Source organism: Trachymyrmex septentrionalis, unplaced genomic scaffold (assembly GCF_001594115.1).
Source record: "Trachymyrmex septentrionalis isolate Tsep2-gDNA-1 unplaced genomic scaffold, Tsep1.0 scaffold60, whole genome shotgun sequence".
Lineage (NCBI taxonomy): Eukaryota > Metazoa > Arthropoda > Insecta > Hymenoptera > Formicidae > Trachymyrmex > Trachymyrmex septentrionalis.
In genome coordinates this window covers 989732-1000838 of record NW_017305779.1, presented here as the reverse complement: position 1 = coordinate 1000838, position 11107 = coordinate 989732, and the positions used below count along the sequence as shown (strand labels likewise).

The 11107-nt window shown below is 29.5% G+C and overlaps 1 protein-coding gene across 5 annotated transcripts in view; it reads left to right on the top strand.

Annotated features, from left to right (window-relative positions):
* LOC108752668 (kinesin light chain) overlaps positions 1-11107 on the top strand; it is a 25334-nt gene that overhangs the window by 2981 nt on the left and 11246 nt on the right. For 3 of the 5 annotated variants that reach the window (XM_018493680.1, XM_018493677.1, XM_018493676.1), the window contains exons 1-4: positions 1828-2157; positions 7795-8161; positions 9568-9733; positions 10021-10736. In XM_018493680.1, coding sequence (XP_018349182.1) covers positions 2114-2157; positions 7795-8161; positions 9568-9733; positions 10021-10736 — 1293 coding nt within the window. In that variant the 5' untranslated portion in view covers positions 1828-2113. Of the gene's footprint in view, positions 1-1827; positions 2158-7261; positions 7346-7794; positions 8162-9567; positions 9734-10020; positions 10737-11107 lie in introns of those variants that run through there. The other 2 variants (XM_018493675.1, XM_018493678.1) reach the window with 2 other exon arrangements.

Below are 11107 nucleotides of genomic sequence, written 5' to 3'. Positions count from 1 at the left end.
TATTGATTAGACAGGTATATTGGATAATTATATTATTATATTAAGTAATGATTAATATATTTACATATCTAGAATAATCTGATACGTTTGATTATCATCATTAGAACAATTACGATATGGATGAGTTATAAATGTTTGTTTATATTTTAAATTAGCCATTTAAAGCTCAAATGCAGCCTTATTAAATTTATATTTATGTTATATAGTAATAATAATTATTGATTTGATATTATTTAATGTTAATTATTATTTTATAAAACTCTATTATTAAAAAATTTATTCAGAAAGTATTATCTTTGTCTCGAAATTAGATATCTCTATTTTTAAAGAGAAAAACTGGAAGATCAGCGTCTCTTATTGTCAAATGTTTCTAATCATCAAATGTTTTCGTATCTCAATTAAAAAATAATTTTTTTCACTGTATGTACTATTTATTGTGAAAAATATCATTAGAATTTTAATGATTGAATTCACTTGATGATCGAAAATCCAATCTTTGTTCTATATTTTGTTATAGTATTTTATTAATTTTGTATTTTATTCTTATGTTAATTATTCATTATACTATTACGCATATCTGTTGAAATGTTATAAAATATAATGATAATTCTTCATCAGTATATTGAAATTATATGGGAAATTATGCAAAAAATATGTGGATAGAGCATTAATAAAACAGTAAGTTTTTATTTTTAGATAGTTCGCATTGATGCGATCGATCTCCTGATTAATTATTTAATTAAAGATATTACGATTATCAAAAAAAATTTTAAGGGTTTAAATTAAAAAAAAAATTTAAAATTATACATTATTATTATGCAAATGTTTTCTCACATTAATGATTTTTTTTATAGATTATAGAAATCTGATATGAAATTTCCGTGAGAAAAAAGAATTATATTTTTGCATAGCTCTATGCATACAGACACTACGTTACTCGATAATAGTGCACTGGCTCAGTAATCTGTCGTCATCTCGTGAGTCATCGAATGCCAGTCATAGCTGTATTCTCTAGTAATCTGGGATTGCAGAAACAGACTGCGTGGAACTTTCTTACCGCTCCGCAGATCTTGAGGTTTGCCCTCATTTGCTTTGCATTTACGCGAAAAATTTTCAAATAAACTTTACATATCAAATATTAAAAATTTTTATTAATCACAGGTCATTTATATCTAAATTTTTTTTATCAATTGTTGACATTTATTGTATTGACAATTAATACATTATTAATAAATAATGTAAGACAAATTCTTTGATGAAGATAGTCAATTATGATCTGCTTTAGTGGATATAATTAGGTAATATAACAATTAATGAAATATTGAAGAATGAATATGTGTTACTATTATATAACCAAAAATATTTTATTTGATTTTCGTTTACTTTTACTAATGTAGATTAAACTCGAGTTAATTTACTTTTTATCTTTTTCTAATGTCCGTTTCTATCAATACAGATTAACTTTAATCCAATTTAATTCAGTCTTTATCCTTTTCTAATTCTTAGAATTGAAAAACGATAAAAAAGTAAGATTAAAATTAATCTACATTGATAGAAACGGATATAATTGTTAGAATTAGAAGAAGATAAAAAGTACAAGTTAAATTGAGATTAAGGTATCTGTGATAGAAATGAACATTTAAGATTGCACATAAATCTATTGCATTCCGACTGCGGTCTTACGGGGATACGATTTGTGCACCCTCTTTACGTAACCCAGCGCGTTTACTCTACGGAAGAGCATTGTAGCGCAGGCGTTGTGCATTTCCATCCCCACTGACGTTTTGCACCCTTTCCGAGGTAGGGATGGAGTTGCTACGGGGGTGGAGGTCTTCAGTGAGAGACTAAACGTGATACCGCACGGTACGGTCACCGTAGCGATCGAAAGTACAGTGTACATACACCCTCCTTCCCTTCCCCGTAGACGCAACACGCATATTTATGTATATACGCGACGCATATTTATATACGATCTATATTTTTGTACCAACAATAATATAATTAGATGACTTTTTTGTATCCTGAAATACGTCCAACTGGCAGAATCATTGTGTATATATACACATATATGGTGCATGAAAAGTGGTAGAACCGGCAGAGTCCACCGTTACCGATGGGTAGGACGGATATGTCAAAAACGCTCAATGCTTATAGAATGTGAGTAGACATAAAACATTTATAATATCCCCTTCCTCTTCCTCTCTTTTTTTGAATAATTTTTCCATAATTTCTCTATGATTACTTGAAGTGACAAATGGCTCAGATTTATAATATTGCAATCGTGTCGTGAAATAACGAGTGTATTTTTGAAGAGAGAAAACATTACTTTTACAAGCCATAATATAGATTTTTTTGTCCATGCTGGTATAAGCAATTTTCCAAATTCCATACTGCCATAATTTATACATCTGTTTGTTTTAATAGCATTATCTACATTTTATCTCTCTTCGTTCTGTAGACATCCACGCATCTATTTTATATTAAGTGTAAACTTATAAAAAACATAACAGAAGCAGACAAATTTATTAATAAATATGGGATTGGCAAAATGGCTGTAGTGATTATGGTTGTATGGAAGATAGCTTCTGCGGCGAATTCGACGGTGAGAGCTGTTGAACGTTTCCAAAATTAGACTTAAATCTTTGTCAGATTCAACGATAAGAATCATTCATATCCGATTGCCATGTAACGTACTTAGAAACTGCACCAATTGTCGTCGGTGCCAAGCATCGATCGGCGGTTCGCATGGCGCCGCGACGTTATCGTGCTCATCTGCGATAGTTCAGAGCGCAATACTGATATATGAAATTTCCGGAAACATCTTCGAAAATTCATATCTTACTATTATGAAAAGATTCTTATTAATATTAATGCATACATGTACACATACACTGTTTATTTAATTTTTAAACCTTAAACGTCGATCAATATATAGATTTTTATTGAAAATATATTTTGCTTTGGTGCTATATCTAGTGCTATAATTCTGTATGATAATTCGGTTTCCAACAATTAATTGAAACTAAAGTTCACCTGAGTCTAGGTTTTTTTGAAGATTAGAAAGGTATAATGTTAACATTAATTGATCAATGTTGTTTTGTTACAAGTTTTTATCATGAACATGTAAGTAAAAGTTTTGTTACAATTAAAATTTTGTGCCAGATTTATTTTAGATTACATTCAAAGATATATAAATGTTTCAATAAGTTTGTATATTACGTTTTTAGCATTTCTAAAGTGTCATATATTAAATTAATCAGTATTGCTAGAAAAATTAACTCGTGTTAACTGTAGCTCATCTAATCTGTCTCTTATCATATAATAAAAATTTAGAATTTTATATTAATATTGATTAATGTCAGTGATTACAATCCATTACTTTCAACTTTAATTTTTAAGTGATAACATTTTCTTTATTTTTTAATTTTTACTATTTTTTTATTTATCTACTATCGACTCTTAGACGTTTGCATGTATTTGATTTTTGTAATTTGATAATACTTTTGGAAAATAAAAATTATTTCAATTTATAATGAACGTTACTACACTACAGTATCGAATTTCTCAGTCTATTGCGTGTTAACATAAATACGTAATGTCGCTATAGTTTTGATATTTTTCCTCGTATGAAATAAACTGTTTCGAAGAACGATGGCATGTAAAGATAAATTAATTTGAAAATAGTAAGATAATAGTAAGTTATTGTTACAAACTAGTCTGAAAATATATTAAATTGAGCACAACATTCTTTCTACGATACTGCATTAATAAAACGAAAGAATAAATTCGATTAGCATTTTATGAATGCAATAGTCGCACATTAATCAGACTCAAGTGATATTTTCTCTTTTTTTCCATATTTTTTTTTTTAAAGAAAAACGAAATTTTATATTATTTAGTTCTCAAGTTTTATAAATTTGATTTTTTATCTTTTTCTATTTTATAGATGACCTATAATTTATGTCAGAGTTCAGAATAAAATTCTGTTTATTATTATATTTTATTTATATATCATAAATATTTGAAAAATTGTAATACGGAAAACATTAAAGAATCAAAATATGTTTGTATGTATGTATAAATACAAATATAAAAGTACACGAATACATCAAAATATATACGCGACATATAAAAATATAAATAGAATTAACAGTTTTATTCCGAAAGCTGATGTAAATTATAGATCATCTTAAGTGGACTTCATCTGTACTTATTTTTATATATAGTATATTATATTTTAGTATATACTGAATTTGAAGAATTCGATTGGAAATTAGATTGGAAAATTAAAATTAGATTGGATATGTAATTTAATCCATCTCTTAATTTTTTTATGTTTATATTTATATTCTTATTCATTCTTTCTTTCTATTCTTTCTACATTCTTTATAACTGTAGTCATCGATCTTATCACGCTATTCTTCCTTTTTTTATCTACTGATCTTTTTCTTTTTATTCTATAACTTATGATTCTAATTTTCAATGACCCTGAAGTGCTTTATATGCATTTCTATAATATTTGTAGAATATCTGTTTTTTTTTAAATAATGAATAATTCGTTAATTTTCCTTTGATTAAAATTTTATTCATACTTGCGATAAAAGGTATATAACTTAAAAAAAAAACTTTTGCAACTTTTAATTGTCCTTTAGGTATTTAATTACAATTAATATAAATTAGAAATAATTGTATATTGACATAAATTTGTCGATGCGATAAGTTTTTTATTTATAATATTATTATTTATAATATTAAAATAGGGTTAACGTGTTATGAATATATTATAAACGTGTAAATGTAAAAGATGATTAAGTAGCAGAAAACTGTTTAGAGCGTATATATAGCAGCTATCAAGAAAATGATTATGTACAGGTAAATAATTTTATTCACTTTTCCAACTTTCCACTCCTTACTAGCTTACAAAACTTGTCATAGAATATTTTTTTAAATTGTATCTAAGGTTTTAAGGAATTACGATTGTTAATTTCTTTTTTATACATATGTTTTAATTTATGATTTATGCATTAGTTGGCCGAATCCAGAGATAAATTCAAGGCAGATTGGCCTCTCTCTTAGATTGGTCTCTCTCTCTCTCTCTCTCTCTCTCTCTCTCTCTCTCTCTCTCTCTCTCTCTCTCCATCTTTTATTGCCACTATTTTGAATGGTTAAGGTCGCACTGATCGCAACTGGTTGAATAGCGGAAGTATTAGGATCAGACAAATGATCTTGTTGTGAGGTCACCAGACCTGTTTTACTGACCTTAGATTGTTGGGGAAGGTTGAGGTTTATGAGTGCCTGAAAATTTAACTTCGTCTGAGCCAAGAACAGTAGTTAAGATATAACTGTCACGTATTACATTTGAATTGATGTATCTGTTTGATTAAAATGCTTCTTAATTGTCATTCCATAATAAGTATATTTAAGATAGTTTTCCAAATGGACGGATAATTCAACAAATCGGCAATAAATGGCAAATTGATTAAAGCTATAAAGATATTGTACGAAAAGACTATTTAATTAGTTTTTTATATTCTTACATCTTACATCGAAATACCATTTCGAAAGCATTATTTAATAATACACATCATATACAATACGTGCAATATCGCGATTATAATAAAGTGTTTCACAATTGATCTTCAGGAAAAGGTGACTCTCTTGACCAGTATCGATTATGCAGCAGCGACGCGATCGTTTCTCTTCACCATCGAATTTCTAGTCGCGATTCTACAGGCTGATTCATAAAAAATACTGTAATAAAAGAACTCAATTGTTTTATAATTTAAGAAAAATTTTAAATAGAAAATTTTACATCTTGATATAATTGAAGTAATATTATTAAAAAGAGAGGAAAGAAAGAGAGAGAGAGAAGAGAGACTAAATATTTGATATTTCAATTATTACATTGAAAAATTTAGGCGAAATTTAGGCGAAATTTCTTGGTATTGTAGAGCGATTCATAAAACCGTGACTATCGGAATTTGAATTTTGAGGAGATTTAAAATTATAAGTTTTGGATGATCGACGAGAGAGATTTTTAACAACTATGAAATATATTTAAATTGATACTTATATTTAGTTCCTATCTTTCTAGCGTTATTTATATTTTAAACATTCTTCTATCTAAGTTTTCTGTATATTAATATGATATATTATTGATTAGAAGTGCACTCTATATTAATATTAAAACTTATTTTCTACATTTTTAACGTTTATTGAATTATATTTATTGAACGTTTATTGTGACATTATTATTGTGACATATCCGCATAAAAAAATTACATTTTTGTTACATAAATATTTTGTACATCACAGAGTTAAGCGTTCCTTCAGAATTACAAAGCGATCTGTCATTAACTGATATCTTTGCAATATTTATAAGATTTTTATCATAGCCTTTCTACATTTTTGCAAATTTCTTTTTTTTTATCTTTTTTTTAATAATGTTATACATATTTTTCATTTTAAGTATAGAACATGGTATAGGAGAAGCGAAAAGAAAGAAATGTCTGTAATTTTACTAATGGAATTTGTCGTGTTGGCCTTTACTGTTACTATATATATTTATATTGTTTTTTCTTAATATTTAATTATTTATTTATATACAATATATTTATTTAAATTTATCCAAATCGAAAGCTAAGTAGTTAGAAACGAGAAATACTGAAATAAGAAAGCAATTAGAACTGCAATTAGAAAATAATCTATAATCGCAGTTAATTTTTATAATTGTTATAGTTAAATAATATTTTATTCTGTACTATTCTAATTTATCCAATAATATTATATTCTGCCTTATATTCCGCGATTTTTTACATATATTTTTGTTTAAATTAAAAATTTATAATATAGTTTTGAAATATTAGTTTTAATAAAAATCTCGTCTTTTTACTATTTGATGGAATAGATATAAATTTTATTGCATAGTGTTGTATATAAATAAAATATATCATATTTAAATTTGTCTTGCAGAACTTTGAATAAAAAAAATTTTATTTAAAATATTGTTTTTAATTTTTTAGTTTTATTTCATTTTATATTTTCTTATTATAATGTGTATTTTATTCTATGATATAATATTTTGACTTTATGATTATATGATTCTATAACAAATTCTATTGTATATTGCAATTTGGAAAAATAAAATCTTTATTGAATGACATGTAAGAGAGAATAATATATTGAGATATGTCTTCGAATGAATCGCTCTGTATATGTATCCGATTCTGTCAGAATCGCGAGAGCGCCGCGGTACCGCGATGCGCCGGCGTCAAAATATTGAGCCGATAGTATCGCGCGTTAGACCAGCACGTAGACAGCTTCAACGCGGCCCTGAAGACATGGGGTAAGTCCTCTCTCTTCGTCCTCGTCGTTTTGCTCGCGACTTGCCCCGATCGAGTGTCGATCGCGTGCTCGAGTTATCATTATAACGATTCTCCTGCCTTTGGGATTTATGAGATCTCGCACTTTTGGCCTTCAACTTCCTTCTCTGCGACAGAAGCGCCTTGGCGCTCGTCGGCCATTTTACAAAAATATAATAATGTATATATGAATATTTGATATTTTATTATATAGCATACACCTAAATGCGTAGGATGAAATATTTTATTGATATTCTTTTATAAAAACTAATTGCTATTTATTCTTTACAACACAAAAAGTAACTGTTTATATTTGTATCATATTTGACTATTTATATTTGTCAACAGAACATTTATACATTTTCTATAGAAAAAGAAAGAAATCTGTTTGTTTCGCAAATGTAAAATTTCCCTACTTTGTTTCTATTTTCAGTAAAAAAATTGAGAACATAGGCAGAATGACGGCGATGACGCAGGAGGAAATTGTGGCTGGAGCACGGACCGTCGCACAAGGACTAGAAGCTCTCCGAGTCGAACACGGTGGTCTACTACAAGGCCTGCAGTCTCAGGACGCACCTGCCGCTCGGGACAAGGCTAGTCTGCTTTCTAAAATCATCGAGATGATCGACCTGGGCCTAGGCGAAGCGCAAGTGATGCAAGCGTTAGCGAGTCATCTGCAGATGGTAGAAGCAGAAAAGCAGAAACTAAGGACGCAGGTGAAGAGGCTGTGCCAGGAGAACGCTTGGCTTAGGGATGAGCTAGCTGGTACACAACAGAAGTTGCAAGCGAGTGAGCAAGCTGTAAGTTACTTTCAACGTTATTAATCCTAATTTATTAACGTAACATGATTTTATTAAGTGAAAATTGACTAATGAGATTAAACACACATAAGTAAAAAATGCCTAACATTCGGTCAAGACGATTTTTTATGAATAATATTTTTTATGAATTTAATTTTAAAACACAGTTCTAAACCAAAGCTGGAGTCGTAATATCACAAATTAATTGACAAGCAATTTAATGTTGTTGATGCAAATATGCATCTTAGAAAGCTGTTAATAATGTTAATAAATATTTTGAAAATTAAGTAATTTATGGCGAAAAATCTTAACATCAAATTATAGTGTTAATACCCCGTAACTTCGAAATTGTTCGGAATCGGATACAGCCGTGCTTGATGACATTCAACGCGTTGATCCCACCGCGGTGTTCAATCGCAGGCCGTCACTTATAAGTCAAACAAAAATGACCCATGATAACAAATCGTTTCAAACAAAACACATAACAATCCCCTTTTAAGAAATAAATCAATAAACGTATGGAAACGATCGATTTCTCTATAAGCTGGATTCTTTCAAGCTTGTATCAAACTATAGATGAAAATTGAGATTAGATTTAAATTTAACCAATCAGAAGAAAGAAAAGGAATATCAAGTTTAATGAATTTTTTTGATTAGTCAAATTTCAATTCAATCTTAATCTTATTTGTAGCTTGATAAGATTAAAAGAGCAGCCGTGAATAAAAGAATTGCGCAAAAGGAGCGGACTGCAGGATTTCGAAAGTAATAACGCGTTATATAGTCTTGGTTAATTCTAAACAAAGGAATACGTTCGCTAACGAAAAGTATGCTCATTCCTTTTATCGCCGTTGCTCGCGGAACGAAAGTACTTGCGCACTTTATTTGCAATCTTTCTTGCAGTCTGCTCCATAGCTCGCAAAGTGTGCATCTACATAAGAGTTTTGCGACATGTCGGTTGAAACTCTGTTGCTCAGTCAAATCTGGAAGTGTATTACATTGCAAAATTCTGTGGTCCTTACCTAAAATTAGTTTTATGTATAATGGCTTTTATTAAAATTGGTGCCATATAGTTCAGACTTTTATCATTCTTAACCTTTTTAAAACCTTTTATCTCTCTCACTTACTATTTACCTACCATATGTTTATTACAAACACTGAATAAGAAATTATTTAAATGAGTCTTTAATGATTAATTATAGATATCTTGTGCCTATGATTTACAGAGAAGAATTGTAATACTTGACATTTTCGACAAACTTCTTCGCATAAAAGCAAGGACAATTTTTTTAGCAATAATCACAAAAATATTAATAATTGAAAAAACTCTTTTTTATTAATAATTTTTTTATTACAATTTGTTATTTTAGTCAGTTACAAATTTATTACATTCGCAATGTATCTCGCAGGTTGCTCAATTAGAAGAAGAAAAGAGACACTTAGACTTTATGGCCAGTATGCGACAATACGATCCGGATCCATCAACAGAAGATGAAAATGCTAAGGATCGACCAAAGGACGATCCTGTGGTGGATCTCTTTCCTGATGATGATACCGACGATCGCAACAGCAAATGTAAGTCTTTCTATCTTTGAATTATTAAAAAATTTGAAAATTTCTGAAATTTAAATTTTTATAAAAATAATTATTAAAATTGATAATATATACAGTAATGTAAGTAATTTAACATTAAGTAGGAAATTATAAACGAATAATAATAATGATTGCGATTTAATCAAATTTTTTAATTATACAAATTACATTTTTTAATTATTACTTTTAAATGAATTAAATACGAAATAGAACTTTATAAGTATTGCATGGCTATTTCTTCAACAAAGATTTCTATTGTATTTTTCAAGCTATATCTCCGACTCCGCCCTCGCAGTTTGCTCAGCAAGTGAATGCTGGCTATGAAATACCGGCACGCTTGCGCACACTGCACAACCTGGTGATCCAATATGCGAGTCAAGGCCGTTATGAAGTGGCGGTTCCTCTGTGTAAACAAGCTTTGGAAGATTTAGAAAAAACCTCTGGTCATGATCATCCTGACGTGGCAACCATGCTTAATATCCTTGCTCTCGTATATCGAGACCAGAACAAATATAAAGAAGCCGCGAATCTTCTGAACGACGCTCTAGCGATTCGAGAGAAGACGTTAGGTGAAAATCACCCCGCAGTAGCGGCAACGTTGAACAACCTCGCAGTGCTATATGGAAAACGAGGAAAATATAAGGAGGCTGAACCCCTATGCAAACGAGCACTAGAAATCCGCGAGAAGGTACTAGGTCGCGATCATCCGGATGTAGCAAAGCAATTAAATAATCTGGCACTATTATGCCAGAATCAAGGCAAGTACGAAGAGGTGGAGCGTTATTATCAACGAGCACTGGAAATCTATGAGGTTAAGCTAGGGCCGGATGATCCAAACGTCGCTAAAACGAAAAACAATCTAGCATCTTGTTACTTGAAACAAGGAAAATACAAGGATGCCGAGGTGTTATATAAGCAGGTGCTCACTAGAGCGCATGAGAGAGAATTTGGCGCCATCGATGGTGACAACAAACCGATTTGGCAGGTACGAAATAGTGAATCACAATCCATATTGAATATCTATACCTATATAGAAACTGCGAACAAGAAAGTTTTGAGCCAGTTTTTGAGAATCTTTTCAGAAGATAAAAATGTGGTAGCTCGAAGTTCCTAAAGAATTATATATAAAAAAAGCTTAATTTATTCGCTGTAATTTCCTTTTAAATAATTTCTTTTAGAATAATGTAATAATTGCTTAAATATTTGTAATATGAAGATTTGTTCCTAATACGTGGTTACTCTTTAAAGACAAATAAGATTTCTGGAATATTTTATTTACAAATGTATCTACTTAATTTTAAATAGATACATTTGTGTGATAATTTTAAATAATTAAATAATATAATTGTGATATAT